We start from the raw sequence: 22,898 nt of genomic DNA on the forward strand, positions 1-22,898 counted from the left end.
GGGCGGCGGCGGCAAGGGCAAAGGTGGAAAGGGTGGCGGCGGCAAGGGCCGCGGCGCGAAGGGCGGCGCGAAGGGTGGCGCGAAGGGGAAGAAGGGGAGGCGGTGAGTCTACCAGGCGGGGCGTGTGTTATCACAACGGACAACGATCGCGTCTCTCGTGATGGAAATTTTCTCGATCGTCGTGTGAGTGGGGCTGTGACGCGCACAACGTACCATTACTAGAACCCGTCCTTCTGGGACTTACCCACCGCAGTACCTGTGGTACGAACCACCTCGCACCTGCCACGACTGGGGACTGGCCCACGTGTGTGGCGAGCGTGGATCGGGCCGCTCTCGGCTATCTGCCGTCCGAACCCTCAGCCCTCCGCCATTCGAGCTGGCTACTCAGCCCTCAGTCGCGTGCCCCCTTCAGCTCCGCCACCGTCCCCTTGAGCTCCGCCACCTGGTCGAGCGCGTCGCCGAGCAGCCCCTTGGCCACGCCCAGGTCGCGCAGCTGCTCCACGCCGCCGCTCGCCCGCACCTCGGCGGCGTGGTCAGCCACGAAGCGGCGGCACTGCGCGAGGAGCCGCCCGTCGCCCGTCGTGTGCGCCGCCTCGAGCAGCGGCACGGCGGTCGCCGGCCCGACGCGCTCATGCAGCGCCTGCGCGCAGAGCAGCTCGAGGCGCGGCACCTGGTACATCTGCGCCAGCTCCTGCAGCACGAGCGCGCGCCGCGCCTGCTCGCCCTCCCCCTCGCCGAGGTCGAGCTGGTCGGTGCAGAGGTAGTCGATGAAGGCGGTGAAGCTGGCGAGGTCCGTGTTGGGCACCGTGATTGAGGCGGCGTCGCGCTCCTTCATGCCGATGCCAAACATCTTCCCATAGTACTCGGACCGCACGCAGAGCAGGTTCTTGCTCACGTGCTCGAGGCGCTGCTCCTCCTTGCCGACGACGAAGGTGACCAGGCCGGTGGGGAGGGTGGCATCACCCCGCGTCTTCTTCATGTCGGCAAAGAAGGTGGAGGGAGGCACCACGAGCGGCGCAAAGGAGGGAGGCGGAGGAGGAACAGCCACGCAAACCTGCCAGAGAGCCGAATCATTTGTGCGGACCAGAACCGTGCTACCGTCCGCGCTGATGGCGACGTCGAGGGGGTATTGGAATTGCGCCGCGCCGCCCACGCCGTCGGAGCCGCCCTCGGTGCCGCTGCCGGCGACCGTAGTCACCGCGCCCGTCGCCACCTCCACCCGCCGGATCTTGTGGTTGTTGGGGTCCGCCACAAACAGCGCGCCGCCGTCCGGGCTGATGGCGACGCCGCATGGGCCGGAGAACTCCGCCGCGCCTCCCACGCCGTCAGCGCTGCCCTGAGCGCCGCTGCCCGCGAGCGTGGTCACCGCGCCCGTCGCCACCTCCACCCGCCGGATCTTGTTGTTGTCATGGTCCGCCACAAACAGCGCGCCGCCGTCCGGGCTGATGGTGATGCCGACTGGGTTGTGGAACTCCGCCGCTTCGCCCACGCCATCGGAGCCGCCCTCGGTGCCGCTGCCCGCGACCGTAGTCACCGCGCCCGTCGCCGCCTCAACCCGCCGGATCTTGTGGTTGTTGAGGTCCGCCACGAACAACGCGCTGCCGTCCGGGCTGATGGTGATGCGGACTGGGTTGTGGAACTCCGCCGCTTCGCCCACGCCATCGGAGCCGCCCTCGGTGCCGCTGCCCGCGACCGTAGTCACCGCGCCCGTCGCCACCTCAACCCGCCGGATCTTGTGGTTGTTGAGGTCCGCCACGAACAGCGCGCCGTCCGGGCTCAGGGCGACGCCGCGGAAGAGGCTGCCATCGCCCTCGCAGGTTGCTACGCTACGCACGCGCCCGGCCGCCGACACGTGCAGCAACGAGTCCTTAGCCGCTACGTACCAGGCGCCTGCGCGATCGCTCGCTCCGCCGCGCAGGTCGTACGGTGCCGGAGGGCCGTCCTCGCCCTGGAGCGGCAGCGTGGTGACCTGGCCGACGGTGCGCGCTCCAAAGAGGGGCGCCTCGAAGCCGTCCGCGACCGGCACAACCTTGCCCTCTTCGTCGTTGCCTCCGCCGCTGTCCGAGCGGGCTCGCTTGGCGTGCATATGTGCATGTACCCTAAGTTTCTCCGAGACCTCGCGAGCGGCAGTGTGGTTTGGGCAGGGCATATGCAATATGGGGCAGTTTTTCTTCCTTTCGGGTTTTAAGAAAACGACTGTGTGTGTGTGTGTGTGTGTGTGTGTGCGTGTGTGTGTGTGCGAAAACGAATCTGCGAGGCGTGGCCGCTCATGCGGCCCGATGGGGAGGAGCGGGGCGAACTACGGGGATCGGCTTCTTACACAGCCCTTCCCTGCCGGTGGCGGGTCAGGCGCTTCGCCAGCGTCTTTTGGAGCCTTTGCAACCGGTAGTTGCGTGCAGGATTCGCCACCTTAGTGTCTCGCAGCACCCAGTCGTACCACTTCCGCACCGCACTGATGTTTTGCTCAATCGTCACATACGCGTACTTGGTCGACGCCTTGGCCCGCTTCTTTGCCGAACGCTTGTAGATATCGCCGATGCGCTCGCCCCCGCGGCTCTTGTACCACGGCCCATTCATATACTCCGCATCCCCGCCCTTTTTGATGGATTCATGCCCTGTCGCCTGCTTCACTGCCCACTCCATGATCGCCACCGGGCTCGGCACACGAGGCATTGGAGGCATCTCCGCACTCAAGGTCGACTCCTCATCGCAGTGATTCTGCGGCACCTCCTCATAGATCGGCTCCAACCTGAAGAGCTGTGTTCCTTCTTCCCTCACCCAATGCATGAAGTCTCCGTGCCCAACGCGGCTCAACCAGTTCCCAAAGTGTCCGACCTTTCGGTCGCGATAGTCCATTGACCGTACCTCCGCGGCAGCGTCCTCGATGTTAGCATCGAAGTACTCGATAAAGTCGGCCTCGTGCTGAGCCGCGGCGCCGCTATCGTTTGCCGCGTACGCCTCGCGTCCGGGCAGCTCGTCCAGCGCCGCGTTGCCGCTCGGTCCCAGCCCGTTGATGTGGACCGACCGCCTGCACCACGCCTTCGACTGGAGGCTGCTGGCGCGATCCTGCCCGGTTCCGGAGCCGTCAACAGGCTTTGGCGTCGAGTGCATCTTCACGCGCCCATACACGTTCCCGGCTGTGGCTGACGCCATCGTGAGCAGCCCTTGTAGGAGCTGCTGTGCCTTTGACGGCGCCTTGGCCGCCCTCGCCGCCCGCGTGGCGGCCCTTGTCTTGTCGGCCTCCGCTGCTTCAACTATGCGCCTCTGCGTCACAGTGGGGCCACGGTTACGCCCCTGCTTAACGGCGGCCGCCGGCGCGCGAACCGGGTAGTACTTGTTCGTCTTGGCCATCGCCTGTTTCAATCGCGTGCTCGCTTCTGGGTATGTTTGCCCTTGGCTACGTTCGTCCTTGTCTCTTACACACGTGGCCGACCTCTTGTGCTCGCACCCTGGAGAATCTCTTTTGCTGTTACTCTGCTGCTAGCCTATCGCGTTACACCTTTGTTCTTCACCTTCCTACATACATACATACACCTTGCGGCGAGCATGCCTTGCGGCGTGCAGCCTACGAGCCTCGAGCGCTGGTCAAATTCTTTTCTCACTTCCCGGCGCGTTGCCCAGACCTCTGTTTTAACCCGGGAGCCTCACCCACAGCGCGTCCACGCTCAGTTTGCTGCGGTATTTGGCGACCTCCACACAAGCCTCTTTTAAGCATCGCAACTCTCAACTCGCTTTGAGCTCCTCGTACCTTACCTTCCTGCTGCCGCACACACGACAACAATCCAACCTGCGCTCACTCAACACCAGCTCAACACTGGGCAGTCACCGGCGCCGTCTTCACCATGTGTGTGTGTGCATGGCGCGCAAGCGCTTTGAGCTCTCCTTATGCATGGAAGATCTGTCATGCTGTCACAGACCGCCCATCAGAGAGTGCTTTTTGGAGTGTGCGGCCCTCCGGGGTGCACTAGCAGGGTGAGAGGCTTGCTGCTGCTTGCCACTCCTTTCAGCTCGCCAATCCCCGCCCGCCACAGCCATGCAGCTGGCCCGGCCGTACGCATTCCTTGCCTTTGCATGCGCTCGCCATGTCCGTTGTCAAGCCCGAGCTTGGACTTCAGCCCGATAGCTTTCCGGCCGGCCTCCTGTGGTGCTCGCCTGGCGCCACACGCCACCTTCGAACCCGACCTCTATTACAAGTTGTGATGGCACGGCCAACGGCCCGTCTCCATATGCACGCGGCCTGGAGGTTGCCCGCCTGGTGTGCTTCTCCTTTCGCCATCGGAACGCTCCTGCCGAGCCTCCCGTCTGCGACGCGTGCCGGTTCCGGGATGGCCAGCGGCAGTGACCTTTCTCTGTGCTTACGTCCCAGGCTTCTGCCTTCGGTGCCTCGGACGCCTCGGCCATGCACCTCTGAGTCGTGTTGGGTGGACACTGGACAGCGACCCCGCACGCCGACCAACCGCTGTCTCTGAGTGTAGCGCGATCGCCGGCTTGGTCGCCCTGACCACCGCTGCCAGCCGCTGGCGTCACTGCGTCCCTTTTGTCCCTTTTGCTGCCCCTCTTTGCTCCCTTTTCCCTCGCCGCGTAACTTGCGCCCCTTTTGAAAACTTTTATTTTGTTATATTAAACCCTTTTTTTCGGGGAGGTTTTTTGAGCTTAGCCTTCGATGTTTTTTTCGAAACTGGCTGGCCCGCCATCGTTAATTGTTCGCGCCGGCCGCCATGGACGCCCCCGATTCAGCCGCTGGCAGCAGCGGCTCCTCCGGCGGCGACAGCAGCGGCGCCGCCAGTAGCACCTTGCGAGAGCTCGTCGGCTTCGCCGCCTTTTGCCTGCTGCCGCTCTATGTCGCAGGCTCGCTGCTTTACCCGATGCGAGTGAGGGCGCTAGCGCTGCCGCGCCGTCTCTTCGCGTGCTCCTTCTCGCTGTCGCTGTGCCTCCTCCTCCTCGTCCTGCTCGACGTCGGCGAGCTCCTCTCCGCCACAACGGTGACACTTCTCCGAGTTGCCGCCAAGTCCGCCTCGCTCAAACATCTCGCACCTCTGCCCATGAACGTTGCCGCGCTGCCCACACCTTTTGCGTACCCACGGCTGAACGATAGCCTCCCTGTGCCTGTCCACGCGCCGCCACGCCCACGCGACGACCCTCGAGACCTCGCGATCTGACGCGTCCACGGCGCGCCTCTCTGACAGCGCGCCGCGCTGTGGCGAGCCTCTCTTCTAGCGCACCTCTCCCTGCTCGTGCTCTGGCTGCCGCTCGCGCAGATCGCGCTGCTGCTGCGGCGAACCACCGGCGTCTCCGTCTCCCGCGCCGTGCGCCTCGCCGCCCCTGCTCTCCACCCCACTCCCAACTGACTCACCAGCCAACAATTCACCGCCCTGCTGACTGCCTCTTCTAGCCTCCTCTTCAGGTGCGCCTCGCCGCCCCTGCTCTCCACCCCACTCCTCCCAACTGACTCACCAGCCAACAATTCACCGCCCTGCTGACTGCCTCTTCTAGCCTCCTCTTCAGGTGCGCCTCGCCGCCCCTGCTCTCCACCCCACTCCCAACGGACTCACCAGCCAACAATTCACCGCCCTGCTGACTGCCTCTTCTAGCCTCCTCTTCAGGTGCGCCTCGCCGCCCTGTCCGCCGACCGATGCGCACGGGCGCCTCCCGTCACACAGCGGGCGGTGTGTGGACAGGTCGGCCTCGCCGCCCCTCCTCTGCTCGCCTGGCTGTACGCCTTTTACCGCATCGGGGACCCCTTTCCGGCGAGCGAGTCAGGAGCAGTTCTCAGCCCTTCCTTTCACAGACCGGCGCAGCAGACACGCACTCCTCGAGCAGCCTTCAGACACAGAGACAGACACAGAGACAAGTACCGGACGCCCCGCACCACCTCGGAGCAGCCTCGCACACCCACGGCCGCAGCTTCCCTTCTCTCTCCACGCTCCTGCTGCCCTCTCGGACGTGTCTCAGCCGCGGCGAGATCTCGGCTGAACCTCGGCGCAATCTCGGCTGTATCTCGCAGGTGGACGACAGCGCCGTCGTCGCCTCTGACTCCCTCTCCGCCGTCCTGCACCTCTGCCTCAACCGAGCCGGCGCAGAGACAGCCGAGAGAGGCAGCCGAGAGGCAGCCGAGGTGCAGCCGAGGTACAGCCGAGGTGCAGCTACAGCCGAGGTACAGCCGAGGTACAGCCGAGGTGCAGCCGAGGTACAGCCGAGAGGCAGCCGAGGTACAGCCGAGGTACAGCCGAGGTGCAGCCGAGGTGCAGCCGAGGTGCAGCCGAGGTACGGCCGAGGTGCAGCCGAGGTGCAGCCGAGATACAGCCATGATGTGGCCGAGACGCAACCGAGAGACAGACAGAGAGAGACAGAGACAGAGAGAGAGAGGGAGAGGGAGAGGGCGAGAGAGAGAGAGAGAGAGAGGAGAGATAGAGACAGAGACAGAGACAGAGAGAGAGAGAGAGAGACAGAGAGAGACAGAGACAGAGAGAGAGAGAGAGAGACGCCCACGACACGCCCACGACACGTCCACGACACGTCCACGACACGTCCACACGACACGTCCCGCTGCCAGGCATCATCGGCGTCGCCGTCACCGCGGTGATGTCTGGCACCGGCGCCGTCTCTGCGCCCGCCGCAGCCCTCTCCCGCAAGCTGAGGCCGGTGGGGGAGGCGGAGCTGCGCGCGACGGAGCGAGCGCTGCTGGCGGCGCTGCACACGCTGCTGCAGGGCAGCCACTTCCTAGACACTCCCTAGACACTCCCTAGACACTTCCCAGACACTCCCTAGACACTTCCTACTCTGCACCCGCTGCTGCAGGGCACCCGCCCCCCCGGTGTGATCCCGCCGGTGTGATGCGGGCGGCACCTCCCTCCCTGACTGACTGGCTTCTGACTGACCGGGTCTCCTCCAGGCAACCGCCACCTCGCTGTCATGCGGAGCAGGCCTCTCTCGGAGCTATCTCGGCTCTATCTCCCACGCAGGAGATTCGAGACACCTCGGCACATCTCGGCACACCTCGGCTACACCTCGACACATCTCGGCTACACCTCGGCACATCTCGGCACATCTCGGCTACACCTCGGCACATCTCGGCACATCTCGGCACATCTCGGCACATCTCGACAGGTCGCTGAGTCCCCCGTCGCCGAGGGGCAGAGGAGGCGGAGGCGACGCAGGCGGGGCTTCGTTAAAGGAATCATTCATCAGTAACGAGATGATTCATCATTCACGAGAGGAGGCGACGCAGGCGGGGCTTCGTTCGCAGACGCACTCGGTTGCACCGCGGCTCACGTGACGGGCCTCTGCTTCTCCTCGAGCAATCTCGGGCAATCTCGTGCGACCTCGCGTGATCTCGTCAGGTGATGGGCTTCTACTTCTTCTCGAGCGTGCTGCTCGTGCGTGCGTCCCTCCCGTCGCGCCACCGGGGCGGGATCGAGTCTGCGGTGGGTGGGCTGGGCTTCGCCTTCCTGCACCACTGGTTCGACACGCTCTTCCTCAGCTCGGCCGCACTCACCGCCGCGAGCCTCGTCGCCTCCGCCACTCTCTTCTCGCACCGCCGCCGGCTCCGGCTCGACGTGGGCAGCTCGCAGAAGGTCTCGGGCGAAAGGCAGCGCCGCGCCGCGCCTTTTGCACCGCGCCCCGGCGAGAGGTCGGCGAGAGGCCGGCGAGGCTGTCGGTGTTAGGCAGCGCCACGCCGCCCTCGCAGCGCGAGAGCGAGCCGCCGCCGCCGCCGCGTTGGGCAGGTCTTGTTCACAACTGGGCAGCTCCTGTTCACACCTCGGCAAGCCCGGTTCGAGCTCGACGGCTGTTAAGGCTGCCAGCCGGCCAGGCACTCCCCTCGCGACCCCGAGATGGCGCGAGATGGCTCGAGATGACGCGAGATTGCCCGCCGGCCAGGCACCCCCTCGCGGCCCGCGTCGGTTGCACCGCCGCCCGTCTCTACCTCGCCAACGGCGGCGACAGCGACAGCGGGCTTCTCGGGCGGGGGAGGCGCCGTCTCGCGGCTTCGCTGCGGCGTCGCGAGATCGGCCGAGATGAGATGAGATGAGCCGAGATGGTCCGAGGCTGTAGGTGCCGCCTCGCCCGCCTCGCGCGGCATCAGCCCCGCCTCCTCCAACGGCAACCTCTCCGACCCCGCCCCCTCCGAGCACCCCTCCCTCTCGGCGGCTGCCGACGCCGCCGCAGCGCAGAGGCCGAGGGAGGGGGCGCGGGCCGAGCACCCGCCGACCGCTCTTCCGTTGGGGATGCGGCAGCGCAGGGCGGCGGCGGCGGGAGGGAGGGGAGTGGTGCGAGGGCCCCGCCCCGCCTCGCCCGCCGCAGGCCTCGCCGCCAGCAGCGCCTCCCCGCCCCGCTCGGCCGCCTCTCCGGCGCAGCTGCCGGCGCTGCTGCCGCTCGGAGGAGGAGGCGCGGGGGAGGAGGAGGCGATCATTCGCAGCCTTCTCTTTGGTGCACAACCCCCTCCTCTCTCCTTTAGGCGCGGAGACGCAGGAGGCGATCGCGGCGACGATGGCGGCCGCCAGCGCCGCCGCCGCGCGAGGGCCGCGCGCTCTCGTCGAGTACGTCGCGCTGCTGGACGCGCAGGGGATGCTGTGACGAGCGGGCGGTCGAGCACGGTGTTAGTATTATATCGGTGGAGGCGGGAGACGCGTTGTCCGTGTCTCTCGTCTTTTTCCTTGCTTTTGAGTCAGAGTCTTTTAAGCTCGTTTATGAGAGAATTGAGAGCATCTGCATGTGTGGTCCATGGACTTCATGTGGAGGCTGGAGCGAGGCGCGGGCGCGCCGACCGGGCGTGCCCCGGCGCTGTGCACCTGTGAACCCCCGGACACGACACATCGCCCCGCGTCCCGGCGTCCCCCGCGAGACAACCGTCCGAGAAATATCGCGTGCCTCGCCGGCCCGGCGAGTTTGCTAGAGGCGGAGCAGCGTGCTCTAGTACGGCTTTAGTCTCAAACGTCGCGTGCCCTGTCGCCTGTTTGTGTTGTTCCTGCTCTTGTTTGTGCCCGTGGCACCTTGGGTGCTGGGGGGCGACGGACGGGGGGGGGGGACGTTGCCGCGAGTGGCGTAGTGCCGTACGCTTACTCGTGATGTGTGGCAGCCCAGCTGGCTGAGTGTCTCGTGAGCTTGTGTGTGTCTGTGTGTCGCTCGTGCGTGTCGTCATCATCTGTCTCGCGTCCATCCATACCGGGCGCTGGTGTCCAGGTCCGAGCTAAGCAGCGCCCGTCGAACACTGACAAGCGCCGCCGGGGAGGCGCGCGTCGCGCTCCTGGCCGGCGGGCGCGTCGGACGGGACATCCTGCGAATGCCGGCGTACCGGATCCCGCCCCTGACCGGGGTCGGCGAGGGCGGGGACGCAGAGACGCTCGCAGGCCTCTACGAATGGGCGGCGGAGTGCGAGGGGATTGCCATGCGGCCGCCTCCCGAGGACCTGGTCCCCCGCCCGCCCATTCGTATGAAAAAGGCACGCAAGGATCCGGTACACCGACGTGGCCTTCACCGACGGGAGTCTGCAACCGGCAACAAGGGAGGAGCCTGCCCGAGTTGCGTTTGGGATATACGCGACAGGGACGGGCTTTCGTGGGGCGGATGTGCACGGGGGCGCGCTTCCGTCGGGTGCCACAGTGCAGGACGCGGAGACCACGGCGGTGTATGCGTACCTGGCCAGGACGGTGCGCCGCGCCCGCGGGCGGGATGCCAAGGTAAGGGCTCTTGTTCTGGTGGACTCCAGCAGTACCCTCGTCATGATAGAGGCGGCGAGAAGGGCGCGATCACTGCGGGCTCTGCGAACAATGCACCGGCGGCAGCTGCTCGAGCGGATTGTTGAACTCTGCAACGACCGCGCCGAGCGAGTGGAATTCATGTGGGTCCGAGCGCACCGGGGGGTGTACGGCAATCACTATGCGGACACCATCGCCAATGCGTACCTCGCCACGCAGCCGAGGGACCTGCAGCAGCTGGTGGAGGAATACAGCGGAGGGCTCCATGATCAGAGGGGAACGAGGGTGTTCTACCAGGTTCCCAAGCGCGGAGAGCGAGGCCGGGTGTGGCAGGCGTACCCGGGGGACCGCAACCCACTGAGGATGAGCCGCTCCAGACTAGCGGCATGGTCGACACGCAGGCTGGCTGGCGAGACCTCGGGCAGCCCATGCCACACAGGAGTGGACAGCTTCCCAGTCATGGACTGGGACGCGATCTGCGAGGGCGCGCCGGGCAGCGTGTGGGCCGCGCTCGCAAGGGCGCCGGAGAGGTGGCGGGGGTCCTCTGGCGGGGCCAGAAGGGCCACGGTCACCGGAGCGATCATGATGGTGCGCGCCAACATGATGGGGCTGCCTGCCGACTACTGTAGTAGCGATGCGGCCGCCGACAAGGAGGAGTGCTCGGCCTGCGCGACGGTCGATCGCACGGATCTGAGGCTGGCGCTGAGGTCCGTCTGGAGCCTCGGGACCCGAGGGGACCCCTCCGTGGCGACAGAAGATGCACTTTGGGGGCAAGACGATTACCGTGGGATCATACGGAAAGCTGAAAATTGGCAATGAAATCGGTGGGTTTAGCGATAAGCACGTCACGTTATGGGAGACGATCCGTTGCTTCGACTGTGATCATCAAAATACTTCACTTCATCACCTTCACGTCCATGTCCGCGCCAGCAGCGCCCGAAGCTGGGGCAACATTGTAAGTCCGGGGGGCAGGTTGGTCGTGGATAACCTTCTTGGCAGGGGTAGACGTTGGGGTCGGTGGCGTCGGGGATGCCGTCGCTGTCCGTGTCGACGGTGCCCTCCTCGGCGTCGGGGATGCTATCGCCGTCCGAGTCGGGGTCGGTGGCGTCGGGGATGCCGTCACTGTCCGAATCGCCCGTGCCCTCCTCGGCGTCGGGGATGCCATCGCCATCCGAGTCGGGGTCGTTGGCGTCGGGGATGCCGTCGCTGTCCGAATCGCCCGTGCCCTCCTCGGCGTCGGGGGAGCCGTCGCTGTTACAATCCACCTCGGACAAGCGCCGCGCGGGGTGGCCGAACGCAGCCTCGGCCCCCGGTCCGCCGCCCTTGTCGTCACCGTCATCCACCGTCGAGGCCTCGCCGGCGGCAAGAAGCCCCCCGGCGGCCGGCCTCTTGCTGTAGAAGCGAGAAAAGGCAAACGCGACCGAATCGCCAGAAGGCAGCTCATAGTCCTTGGCGGCGCCCTCGATGGCGCCCTCAGCCATCGCCGATGTGCGGAAGCGCCCCTCGGTGGGGTAAAGGTCGCGCTTGCCATTGCGCGGCCCGGACGACGAGAAGCTCTGCCCGACGAGGCCTGCGAGACGCCATTTCAAGTGGGAGAGGGGGGGGGGGGGTGATGGGACCGAAGAAAACGCTGAGCGATGAATGTGCCAGGCGTGTGTGCGAAGCACGCGTCACGGATGGGCAGGCCGCAAGCGGTGGCAGTGCGGCGACGCGAGGGGCTAGGCGCGAGGGGCTCGGCGCGCCGTGCGTCTGCCCGAGCGTGACTGGCGCAGTGGCGCGAAGGGAGAGGTCGATGCGGTGCTCTGGGCCCGCGATGCGGCCGTAGACGTGATTGCCCCGCGCAGTCGCCTGCCACTCTGGGGTGGTGAAGGTGGCGCTGGCGTGCTTCGTCTCGACGATGAGGGTGCCGCAGGAGTAGGACCGGCCTGGGCCCAAGAAGAAGTTGCGCTCGCCGCAGAGGCCGGTGATCATGTTTTTCCCTGTGTTGAACTCGCTACGGGACAACATGCACAACATGCACATGCAACCATACATGTGCATGGACATGTCAGCGGGGCTGCCTCGGACTAATCCCCTCTGAGAGCGCGCACTTGAGCTCGTTGGCGCGGAAGACTGCGTGGACGAGCTCGCCCTCCTTTCGCCCCTTTGCGATGAAGTGCGCCTCGGTGATGAAGGAGCCGTCCACAGTCAGCCTGCCGTCGTGGAGCGTGAAGGTGGCATCCTGCGAGGGGCAGAGCGGCTGGGTGAAGCCTACTGGAGCTTCATTCGCGGCCATGGACCTCAGCGCAAACCTCAGTCTTGATGTTGATGGCAAAGAACGGGGAGCTGTGGAAGCAGTACATCAGCCTGCGTGGGGCAAGCAGCACATCACCCTGCGAGCATGCGGGCAGCGGGGCGAAGGGTTGATCACGCGGCGATCACACCCGCTGCGACCGCGAAAGTCGGCGCGCCCCCCGCGAGCGAACGACAGGTGCGGATCTTTGATGCCCTCGACAACGGCATCACAATCAACTGCCTCGGTGCGTCGTCGTATTTCGCGCCCGGTCGCTTTGAGTTGACCGAGTTCTGTAGCCTGGGCCGCCAACTGCTTCTTCAGCGCCCTGGCCTCCGCCGCCCGGGCCGCAGCCCGCTGCTCCATCTTTGACTCCATCTCCAACATCTTAGCGTTCATGCGTTCAATAATCTGCGCAGCCTGCGCGGCCTTCTCGACCTCGGCAGCTAGTTGCAAGCGCGAGATGTCCGAGACCTTGTCATCTCCCCGCACCAAACAATGAGAGGCAAGGCCGATGAACAGCACCCACAAGGGTGCTCTGCCTCGCATGACGCCCCGAGTCGGGCGATCGCCACGAATCGATGCGACGTCTCCGACGGACCAGGCTTATGAAGTTCGATTATTGCTTTCTGCGGGGAACTTGAGCACTGGATAGGGTCGGTTCCGCATGGTACGGGACCCCTCGATCGTCTCGCCCACCCTCACTGGGGTGTTCATGGGGGGGGGTCATAACAAACACGGTACAGGATCGAGGTGCACGCTGCTGAAGCAGTGTCGTCCCCCCTCTCCCCGACGGCGATGGCGGTGTGACCGATCGAGCTACAAGAGGAGCTTGTTCAGCAGGATCCGGGATTAGTCTGATGCACTGCCTCACTGGGTCTGAGACCACCGAGACGCACCCATCACCGTCTCGGATTCATGTGGGATCGAACCACTCCGGGATGGGCAAGCCCATCATTCATTATGAGTCGTCGTGCAACATCTGCACAGGTGTACCGCCGACGCATCCTGAGCGAACTTCCACACACTTTGATGCGCCAAAGCACTTGGAGCACTTGGAGTGCAGTCATTATTGATTGATTGATGGGAAGGCGAAACACAGTCCGACCAACGACTGGGACACCAACGCGGTATGGGTGGACGCTAGTCATTAACCGCACATCCAGGGCCGGGGACGCAGCAACCTTTTCTTTTTTTGAGAGCGCCTTCGTTGTTAATAGTACAAACCCAATGGTCCCTTGCGAGCGGTCCGTCGTTGCAGTCGCACACACTCACACGCCACGCCGCACCGCGCGCCCACCCGCTGCCCTGGCGCGAGAAGAGTTCTTTCACGAACTGCCGCGCGAAGGTGAGCAAATGGCGCGGCGCGGCCACCTGGTTCCCAGTTCGGTGCCCACTTCGAGCAGCGATCCAGCGCCGGCCCTCACCCTCCGGAAGGAGGACAAGCTCGCGGGACACAACGGCCGCGTCTTTGACCTGCAAGCCTCGGTCAAAGACCTCTCGTCCTCACAGCCGCTCCGCATCGCGGCGGTCGGCGAGAAGGGCGGCTCTGTCTGGACCTTCGATGGCGGCGCGCGCAGGCACGTCCGCCTGCCCGGCACCGAGCTCATGCGCGTGTGCTGGCACCCCGACGGCGAGCACGTGCTGACCGGCAGCGCGGAGGGCGCGATCTGCGTGCGCGATGCCTCGAGCGGCCAGACGAGCGCGACGCTGCAGGCGGCGAGAGAGGACGAGGTGTATGGGCTGGAGGTGCTCTCGGAGGAGGGACTGCTCGCCGCCGGCGCGGGCGAGACGGTGCAGCTCTGGGACCTCAACCGGGCGACGCGCACCTCCCTCGCCGCCTTCACCGCGACAGAGAGCGGAGTCCACTTTGGCGTGCGGACACTTCCGAGACACGTCCCCACCCGCCCTTGCTGCGAGGCGCGCCGCTTCCCGCGCGTCCGGCAGCCCAGTCTGCGCACCTCCCTGCCGGACAGGCGGCTTGCGCAACCCGGACCGAAAGGCGTTTGTCTTTTCGATCGCTGCGCGCGGCCGCATCCTCTCCGCCGCTCTGTCGGACGGCTCTCTGCGGCTGCTCGACTCCGAGACGCTGCAGGAGCTCGCCACGCTCTGCGTGTCGAACGAGGCGCCCTCCCTCGCCACCGCCCCCCTCGGGCCACCTCGGGCCATCTTGGGTACTCTCGGGTACTCTCGGGTACTCTCGGGTACTCTGGGGTACTCTCGGGTCATCTAGGGTCCTCTCAGCTCATCTCGGGTACCCTCAGCTCATCTCGGGGTCATCTTTAATGGCACTCAGGCGCCCGCCCTCGCCACCGCCATCTCGCCGACCTCCCCGCTGCTCGCCTGCTCCGACCGCGCGGGGGGAGTGCTGCTGTGGGATCTGAGGCAGCTCGGCCGAGGTGAGCCCATTCGTTAATGTTAATTAGCTGTGGGATCTGAGGCAGCTCGGCCGAGGTGAGCCCCGAGATCTCGGCTGTCCTCGGCTGCATCTCGACTGCACCTCGACTGCACCTCGACTGCACCTCGGCTGCACCTCGGCTGCATCTCGCATCTCGGCTGCCTCTCGGCTCCTCTCTGCTGCATCTCGCATCTCGGCTGCTTCTCGGCTCATCTCTGCTGCATCTCTGCTGCCTCTCGCATCTCGGCTGCACCTCGGCTGCACCTCGGCTGCCTCTCTGCTGCCTCTCTGCTGCCTCTCTGCAGGGCCCCTCGGGGAGACGGAGTCGAGCGGTGGCGGAGCCGTGCACTCTGTCCGCTTCGTGCCCGGCGAGCCGCTGCTGAGAAGGGGAGAAGGTGGGGGGGCTCTTGGTGGACCCTTGTCGGACCCTTCCTGCAGGCGAGCTGCTCGTCACGGGAGGAGACCGGATGATTACTTAATTAAGTTAGACTGGTTGAAGCCTGCAGGCGAGCTGCTCGTCACGGGAGGAGACGACCGGAGGCTCTGCGTGCACGAGGCGCTACTTACTAACTAGTTGAGATTAGTTAATCAGTTAATTAGTTGATCAGGCTCTGCGTGCACGAGACGCGCACCGCACAGCTGGCGCTGCAGTGCTGTGCGAGCGTGCTCTCGCCCTTGCTCTGTGTCGACGCCGCCGCCGACGGAGCGAGCACGCGGCTCGCCACCGCCGGCGGCTCGATCGGCCTCGTCTCCGACTCGAACATCGGCCTGTGGAGGCTCGGTGCCGAGCAGGAGCAGAAGCGGCCGGAGGAGGAGGGCGGCGTCCCCGGCGCGGAGGAGGGAGTGTGCATGGTGTGCCGCCCGTGTGGGCAGTGACGGACGCTTCTTCGTTGGTGTGCGTCTGGCTCTGAGAGGGGTGTGACAACTCATTGGAACGGGGGTGCGTGCTACAGCCTGACACAGCACCTCCACCTGGTGGAGTAGACTGTAGAGGAGTAGCACACGTCCTCAATCGTCCCAACCTGGCTTTATATTTGTTCTCATATACTCGTGTGACACGACCACTGTCGTGAACATTTCTCATCCAGACGCGGGGCACGGAGCGCGGCACGGGCCACGGCGCCCCACTTCGCTCGGCGGTTCGGTCAGGTTCCAAATCACCTCAGAAGAATCCGGAAGGACCACGATCGTACGCGAGCCTCCTGAGAGAACCGGCGGCGCCGCCGCGTTAAAGCCCTTCGATGCTTCAGACAAGTAAGTCGCGCAGCAGCTGTCCTTCCTCCTGGACAGCTGCGTTCTCTGGGTGCGCCTGCAGCGCCGCTGTCGCCGCCTCGGGCGCGCGTGCAGTCACAGCACGCCGCCTCCGCGCCCGCGCCGCGGCGTCGGTGCCTGAGCACACGTTGCGCAGCGCCCAGCACCCCATGTCCTGCACATCCTCCACCTGCGGGTGAGCCTGCAGTGCCGCCACCACCGCCTCGATCGCGCCCGCGTCGGCTGCGCGCTGTATGCGTGCGAACCCTGCGGCGTCGGTGCCGAAGCAGACGTTGCCCAGCGCCATGCAGCCATGCTGTTGCACGATCGCCACCTGCGGGTGAGCCTGCATCGCCGCCACAGCCGCCTCGATAGCACCCGCGTCTGCTGCGCGCTGGCTGCGTGCGAACCCTGCGGCGTCGTCGCCGGCGCACACGTTGCCCAGCGCCCGGCAGCCTTCCTCTTGCACGCCCGCCTCCTGCGGGTGAGCCTGCATCGCCGCCACGATCGCCTCGATCGCGCCCGCTTCCGCCGCAGGTTGCCTGTTATGCACCTCTTTGCACAGAATAGCCAAGCGCTTGCATGCCGCAACAGCAACGCGGCTATCCGACACGTGCACGCGCAGCGCCGCCGCCGCCGCCGCCACGTCCATCGACCGCACCTCCGCATTGCTCGGGGGCGCGTCATGCGGCGCAGCGCCAACGCGCTGCCGCACCCGCCGCCCTCCCTCCTCGCCGCCCTCGCCCGCCTCCAGCGCCACCACGCGCGACCGCAGCTGTGAGTTCTCCACTCCCTGCGCTGCCAACTGAGCCTGCAGCGGTGCCAACTGGGCTTGCAGCCGCTCGTTCTCCGCACCCTGTGCCGCCACTTGGGCTCGCAGCGGCGCCATCATGCGCTGGCACACGGCGAAGGGGCACGTCGCCTCGTGCGCCGCCTTGTCTGCCAGCAGCCCCGACCACGCGCAGCCAGCCTCCGCCGCGGCGCACGCGCGCGGCCGCTGCGGGCAGCCTTGCTCGTGGGCGGCGAGTTCGCCGCGGGTCGTCGCCAGCCCGCAGTGCGAACACGCCGCCGGCAGCGCCGCGATACTCTCCTCGTGGCTTCGGCATCGAATCGCCTGGCTCAGCGGTCCGAGAGCCATGCGGCACTCGGGGCAGAGGCGCGGGGCTCGCAGGCTGGAGTCGCAGGAGGCGCAGAAGACGTGGCCCTCCCGGCACTGGTGCTGCTGCCCGTCCTGCACCTCCAGGCAGACGGGGCACTCCAGGCGCTGGGCGGCCATTCTCACTCAGAAAAAAGAAATGGGAACCTTCAAACCGCCAATGGCAGTTATCCGTTGTGCGGACGTCGCCGCGGCTCGCCTCTGCCGCGGCGGCTGCTGCGCGCACGCGGCGGCGCCGCTCTCTCGCGAGACGGCTGGCGACGCGGCTCGCCGCCGACGTACGCTGCGCTCGTCCGACGGTCCGCAGCGTGGCGTGCGCGGCGCTGCGCGCCGCTCTGCGAGCGCTTCTGCGCCTGCACTGCCTCTCTCTGTTGCTGCTGGTGGTGGTGATGGTGCTGCTGGTGGTGCATATGCTGCTGCTGGCGCGGCGCGGCTCTGCGACTGGGCTCGACGCGCGCGTCGCGAGCATCTCACCCGGCGGGCGGCGTCGGGCAGGTGCAAAAAATCTCTGGTGGTGGTGCTGCTGCTGCTGCTGGTGGTGGTGGTGCAGATGCTGCTGCTGGTGCGGCGCGGCTCTCCGACTCGACTCGAGGCGCGCGTCGGGGCAATCTGACGCGGCGGGCGGCGTCGCGGGCGGCAGCGATCGCGGCTCGAAGGTGGAGGTGGAGGCTGGTGGCTGTGGTGGACTTTGAGTTTATTTCATGATGGACTAAGAGGACTGGGGCGGCGCGGCGCGGCGACGGGCGGCGCGAGGCGGCGGCGCGGCGCGGCGGCGCGTATTACAAGAGCAGCGAGAGGCGCGGACGGCGCGAGGTGGCGGCGCGACTGCGCGGCTCGATTTAGTTATTCATATTGGGTAACCTGGAGGGATATGAGTTGACGTATTCCACGTCCTAACCTCATTCGTTAATCCATTAATTAATTACGTATTGTATTCCGCGTCGGGTATTCGTAAGTATTCCAGGAGAAGAACAAGGGAGGGCGGCGAGGCGGAGCTGTCTCGAAGCAGCGTACCACCACCCACGCTGTAGATGGACAGAAAACTGCAATTCCCTTCCCCCCTCGGAGGGGGCCGGAGGAGGCGTACCCCGAGGACCCGCTCTTTCCCCTTCCCCCCTCGGAGGGGGCCGGGCGAGGCGTAACCCGAGGGCCCTCGCCCGCTAGGAATAGTCTTCCCTGACCCCGCCCGCCTGCCCGCCTGCCCTGCCCGCCTGTGGTTGATAAGATCTTTTCACCTTGACTTGGTGGAGTACAGGCGCGGGGTGCGTGTGGTTGAGACTGAACTGGCTCGCCTGCTAACCTCGAAGGCGGCTGCCGTCCACCCGTCGCTGCTCAGGCCGGGGGAGGGGGGGAGACCTCCTGTTCCTCGCGGAACGGGAGTAGGCCCCTCCTTGCGCCCGGTCAGGAAGCAGGGCGGTGGTCGTGCCATCGTCGCTTCGAACTCGAAACCACCGACACACGCCGCATTCGTCGTCGGCGCGCGACAGGCTCCCGTCGGCCGGACTGCCCTCGACGAGTGGGTGTCGCCAACCAAAGCGACACGCACTCGAGGGTAGTGCCGACGGGACGCGGCTCGAGGGCGACTCTCGCGAAGGCACGGCTGGCAACCGTGGCGCGGGGCTCGCGCTCGACAAGACCGGGATCGCTCTACCGGCAAACATCTCGCTGACATGCGCGCCCGGTCGAGCTGACGGCGGGCGCGCTGCGGTCGCACGCCTCCCAAGTCATATGCCACGGCGTGCGATCTAGAATCAGCACACGCGCCTCTGCTTGCATACACTCATACATTGGATTGTCATTGCCTGTGAGTGCGAGATAGGGCTAGCGGCTGGCGGCTAGCCCCTGAGGAGAGTGACCAGAGACACCTCACATGACCCCACACACGGTCTAGTCCGGCCTCGCGGTCGGCGGAGATTGCTAGAGGCCGAGCAAGCCTGCTCTAGCCTCACGCGTTCGCCCCTGTTGTCTGTTGTTTGTTGTGCCCTTGTTTGTTTCTCTTGGCACCTGGGAGTGCTGGGGGGGGCGACAGGGAGAATGTGGCCCTGAGTTATGTGTACGCCAACTCAGGGTGTGTGGCAGCCAGCTGGCTGTGTGTCTTGTGAGCTTGTTTGTGTCTGTGTGTCGTTCGTGCGTGTCGTCATCATCTGTCTCGCGTCCACCCATACCGCGCTGGTGTCCAGTCCGAGCCTGGCTCGTGGCTGTTCTTCACCTTTCTACCTACCTACCTACGCAAGTGAGTGTAGAGTGGTGGTGCGTGCAGTGTGGTGTTCATTAGCTCCGAGTAGAGGGGGCGGGTCCTGCAGTTAAGGGGAAACCCGGTACGCGGGGCTAACCCTCGGAGACCCGTATTTACTTTACGGCCCTTTCCCTGCGAACGCGCACCCCCCCCCTAGCTAGGGGTCAGGGCTCTCTAGCCCGTAGCCCGATGCGGCCATATCTCGGTAACTATTGATGGTCCACCAGAAAACTCTCTTCGGATTTGGAACGGGGGCCCGGCCCCCGTTCGAATGGCGATGTCCGATGAGTTCTCCGGTGGACCATCAATAGACAATAGTTACCGACGCGGATGGCCGCTCAAAGTCTGAGACCTGTCTCACAAAAGTGATGCACGTATTGGGAGCGCGACTGCCAATGGGGGGGGAAAACGAAATTCCACGTGCCGCCAAGTGCCGCGCGCGCGCGCCAGTTTCGTACCGCGACTGAGAAACGACACCATCTCTCCTGGAGATGCCTGCTCTATTTATTTTATGAGAAACGACAGCGGCGAGGTCTTTTACCGGCCTGCCGGTGCCGCCCACCGCCACGCGTCCAGCAGAGCTAGCTCCAACGCGGGAAAAGGCAGCTCACACACTGCAGCCGGAGGGTGCACCCTCGGCAGCACCGCCAAGCGACCGCGCCGCCCTCGCCGCCCTCGCGCGCCCCTGCAGCGCCTCGGCGGCGCCTCAGTCAGCTGGGACGAGCGCGTTGTAGTGCTCTCCGAGGCCGTAGTAGTGGCGGTGGTATGCCTGCGTCGTCAAGTGCCGGTCGGGTGACCCTGTGATGCGCCCGTGCCGTTGTGTGGAGGAGGGGTGGCAGGGAGGGGGGGCAGGGAGAGGGCAGGGAGAGGGCAGGGAGAGGGCAGGGAGAGGGCAGGGAGAGGGCAGGGAGAGGGCAGGGAGGGGGGGGGGGGGGGGCCAGGCAGGGGGGAAAGGGAGGGGAGGCAGGGAGGGAATAAAGGGGGGGAGAAGGCCAGTTTCAGCCCCGGCCCGTTCCCCTCGTACTCGGCCCCGGTGAGCAGCACCGGCGCGTCGGCAGAGTGCACCTGTTCACAGCGCACTCCGTTGAAGGAGACGCCGCCCAGAGCCGGCGGCGGGCGGCGAGGCGGCGGGAGGGGCCGCGATGCAGCGGCGAGACGCGTGCGCGATGGCCGTGATCTCGAGCTGACCTCCCCACTCGGAGGAGAGCTCCACCTGGTGTTAATTAATTAATTCATAATTAATTAATCATCTCGAGCTGCCCGCCCCACTCGGAGGAGAGCTCCACCTGGTGGTGGTGTGCCAGTGCATGCCTTAATGAGCTGCTCGCCTCGAGCCCGAAGGGCCTCACCCCCACCCCCGCACCTGCGAGCAGTACGACTCGAGGAGCCCGTCCGAGAACTCGTGCTCCTAGATGTGTATATGCAATGAGAATCGTAATGTAATAATAATAACGAGGAGGCGCCCGTCTTAGAAGTCGCGCTCCTACACTCAACTCTCACCCCACCGGCTGAGGAGCTCTTCGCAGGGCGGGAGGGCAGCCCGCCCGACAGGTCGTGCGCCGCGAGGAGGAAGGGGAGGAAGTCGTCGGCATGCGAGCGGATGTACTCGGCCGCCAGCCTGGACGCAAAGGGGTCATCACAAACTAGGGGTCCAAGGACACGACTCCTCTCGACAAGAATAAGAAGGGGAGTGTGCTCGGCCGCCAGCCTGGAGGTGCGGGGGAGGGGACGCGGGCTCGGGCCGGGAGGGGCGAGGCTGCGTGAAACTACGCCAGCGACATCTCTCGGCGAGATCTACATCTCGGGAGATTCCGATCTCGCCTGCGGCAGTGGCGGAAATCGAGAGCAGACGCCTCGTCGCCCGCTGCCAGCTGGTGGGCGATCGAGCGGTAGAGGCAGTGCCTGCGACCAGACGCGGCTGCCGTCTGCCTCTCTTCACAGCGGTGCCTCGGGGCGGGCGGCAGCGGCGTGTCTGCCCGTCCGCAGCGATCTCGTGCAGCCGGAGCTCGTGTGGCGCCAGAGCGGCCGACAGCCTGAGGGAGGCGCGGGGCCGACTCCGCCGGTGAATGATGGAACGCCCTCCGTGAGGCGGCGCGGCGCGAGGGCGGGCGAGCGCCGCTTCAGCTCCTCCTCACGCAGCGACGGGCCCGCCTTTGCCCGCGTCTCTCCGATCCGCCTCTCCCTCTCCCTCTCCTCCTCCTCCTTCCGCTGCCGCGCCCGCGCCGCCTTGCTCCCCTTCTTCCCGCCGCCTCCGCCGCCGCCGCCTCCGCCGCCACCGCCGCCGCCGCCGCCGCCGCCGCCGCCGAGCGACATCTGGGCGATTCCGTCGGCCGCAGCATCGCCGCCCGCCGCAGCCACTTCCGCAGCCTGCCGCTCCCGCATCGCCGCAAGCGCCGCGTCGAGCTCTTCGTCCGCCGCGGCGCGGCCGATGCGGTCCGCCTTGGGGAGAGCAAACTTCTTCTCCTTGGCCTCGGTCCGCAGCCGCTGCTCCTCCTGCCGGTGCGCCTTGAGCAGCTGCTTCAGATCCGCGGCGCCCACACTGGAAGCCTTTGCCGGTACCTTGGCAGCTGGCGCGGCCGGCGCGGCGGCCACGTCGTCAGAGTCGGAGCCGCTGCCGAAGTCAAATATGGAAAGGTCTGGGCCGTCGCCACCGTCAGACATGCAGGGCTTGCGTGCGAAGATGCTGCAGCGGTGCGATCAGCGGTTTAGTGCGAAGAAGCTGCGGCCGCGAGGCCGGGCTTGCAACCAGCTTTTCTTTTTTCAAATCCTCTCGAGGTTAGCAGGTGGATATCCTTTGGCCGCGTTGGGTAGCGAGGATTGGTGTAACCCGAGCCACGGAGGCGTGTTTTCTGACGGCCGACCGTCAGTGCACGGAGTTGCCCCTTCTCCGACTGCCCCGGCTAGTTCACGGGTTTCGCGGGAGTGACCCCTTCGTCCCCCGAGACCTAGCGCGGGTGGGTTGGAGGGGGCTCGCCCCGTTCCTCCCCATCGGGCCGCGTGAGCGGCCTCGCCTCGCAGATTCGTTTCTCGCGCCTGGGTCAGGCGCGCGGGGCATCCCCCGGGTCGCTCGACCAGCGATCCGAAGAGTGGCCGCTATGCGAGGGAAAGAGCGGGGCCCACGGGGTACGCCTCCGTCCGGCCCCCTCCGAGGGGGGAAGGGAATTGTGGGGTCCCCACGGGCGCCTCAATTCGGCCCTCCCGAGGGGGGGGAGGGGAGCAAGGGGGTGGGGGGATCGGGGCGGGGGGGGAGGGGTCTCGGTTTCATGGGTCTAATGCTTGCCTTTCGGGGAGGGGCCTCAGGAAAGGCGCGCATGCAGCCCTACGTCTTCCCCTCCTCCCCAGAGGCAGCGAGTAGGCCGCGAGTGGAGGACTCGAGCGCCTACACGTTTGTGCGAGTGGCGATGGCAAGGGGCGCTCTCTGGGGGCGGGCGGGCGGGCGGACGGGCGGGCGGGCGGGCGGGCGGGCGGGCGGGCGGGCGGGCGGGCAAAGTATCTGGGAGCGGCGTTCGTAGCAGCAGTTGCGGCGGCAAGTGCGATGTGAACAGTAGAAGTGCTCCGACGGTAGCAGCAGCATGCAGCAGCAGCAGCAGCAGCAGCAGCAGCAGCAGCCTCGCCTCCTGCGGTGTCTAGCTCTTGCAGTCTATCTAGGCGGCCGCGAGGTTAATATACCAAATAATGGTGTCAAAACACCGGGGGGTGGTCGGCGCGCAGGCACCTGAGGGGCTCCCGCCGAGCGCGCATTCCGCTCGGCGTCTACCCCTCCACATCAACACATGAGCTCTCTCCTCCACACACGATCGTCACGGCACGCTCACTGTCACGCGCTCCCTCTGTTTCTCTCTCCCAGTTTGTCTACCTACCTTTGTCTTGTGAGCTTGTTTGTGTCTGTG

General features: G+C 66.1%; 8 protein-coding genes across 8 annotated transcripts; 4 read left to right on the forward strand and 4 right to left on the reverse strand.

Moving 5' to 3' along the window:
• Nucleotides 1-421: 421 nt before the first annotated feature.
• EMIHUDRAFT_350107 (hypothetical protein) lies at nt 422-979 on the reverse strand (the record flags this gene model as incomplete). The annotated part of the gene is made up of 1 exon (XM_005766850.1): nt 422-979. A coding segment is annotated over one exon (558 nt), but the record flags the coding sequence as incomplete, so codon positions are not given.
• A 3,702-nt stretch (nt 980-4,681) lies between these two features.
• On the forward strand, nt 4,682-5,870 carry EMIHUDRAFT_432449 (hypothetical protein; the record flags this gene model as incomplete). Its single annotated transcript, XM_005766851.1, has 4 exons — nt 4,682-4,982; nt 5,187-5,306; nt 5,533-5,603; nt 5,679-5,870. Coding segments are annotated over exons 1-4 (645 nt in total), but the record flags the coding sequence as incomplete, so codon positions are not given.
• Nucleotides 5,871-7,343: 1,473 nt separating this feature from the next.
• EMIHUDRAFT_196838 (hypothetical protein) lies at nt 7,344-7,664 on the forward strand (the record flags this gene model as incomplete). The annotated part of the gene is made up of 1 exon (XM_005766852.1): nt 7,344-7,664. One exon carries the CDS (start codon nt 7,344-7,346, stop codon nt 7,662-7,664), a length of 321 nt encoding a protein of 106 aa, XP_005766909.1.
• Nucleotides 7,665-7,939: 275 nt separating this feature from the next.
• On the forward strand, nt 7,940-8,683 carry EMIHUDRAFT_350114 (hypothetical protein; the record flags this gene model as incomplete). Its single annotated transcript, XM_005766853.1, has 3 exons — nt 7,940-7,984; nt 8,053-8,402; nt 8,473-8,683. A coding segment is annotated over one exon (276 nt), but the record flags the coding sequence as incomplete, so codon positions are not given.
• A 1,302-nt stretch (nt 8,684-9,985) lies between these two features.
• Nucleotides 9,986-12,516, reverse strand: EMIHUDRAFT_96217 (hypothetical protein; the record flags this gene model as incomplete). The annotated part of the gene is made up of 6 exons (XM_005766854.1): nt 9,986-10,315; nt 10,961-11,265; nt 11,315-11,688; nt 11,786-11,916; nt 11,987-12,041; nt 12,119-12,516. The coding sequence occupies 6 exons, from the start codon at nt 12,514-12,516 to the stop codon at nt 9,986-9,988; spliced, it is 1,593 nt and encodes a 530-aa protein (XP_005766911.1).
• Nucleotides 12,517-13,323: 807 nt separating this feature from the next.
• On the forward strand, nt 13,324-14,383 carry EMIHUDRAFT_196841 (hypothetical protein; the record flags this gene model as incomplete). The annotated part of the gene is made up of 3 exons (XM_005766855.1): nt 13,324-13,842; nt 13,970-14,080; nt 14,264-14,383. The coding sequence occupies 3 exons, from the start codon at nt 13,324-13,326 to the stop codon at nt 14,381-14,383; spliced, it is 750 nt and encodes a 249-aa protein (XP_005766912.1).
• Nucleotides 14,384-15,611: 1,228 nt separating this feature from the next.
• EMIHUDRAFT_196843 (hypothetical protein) lies at nt 15,612-16,892 on the reverse strand (the record flags this gene model as incomplete). Its single annotated transcript, XM_005766856.1, has 1 exon — nt 15,612-16,892. One exon carries the CDS (start codon nt 16,890-16,892, stop codon nt 15,612-15,614), a length of 1,281 nt encoding a protein of 426 aa, XP_005766913.1.
• A 2,617-nt stretch (nt 16,893-19,509) lies between these two features.
• Nucleotides 19,510-21,669, reverse strand: EMIHUDRAFT_448085 (hypothetical protein; the record flags this gene model as incomplete). The annotated part of the gene is made up of 8 exons (XM_005766857.1): nt 19,510-19,777; nt 20,002-20,073; nt 20,147-20,221; nt 20,372-20,407; nt 20,560-20,626; nt 20,860-20,910; nt 21,320-21,522; nt 21,601-21,669. The coding sequence occupies 8 exons, from the start codon at nt 21,667-21,669 to the stop codon at nt 19,715-19,717; spliced, it is 636 nt and encodes a 211-aa protein (XP_005766914.1). The 3' UTR covers nt 19,510-19,714.
• Between the last annotated feature and the right edge of the window lie 1,229 nt (nt 21,670-22,898).

Source organism: Emiliania huxleyi (assembly GCF_000372725.1).
Source record: "Emiliania huxleyi CCMP1516 unplaced genomic scaffold EMIHUscaffold_5, whole genome shotgun sequence".
Lineage (NCBI taxonomy): Eukaryota > Haptophyta > Isochrysidales > Noelaerhabdaceae > Emiliania > Emiliania huxleyi.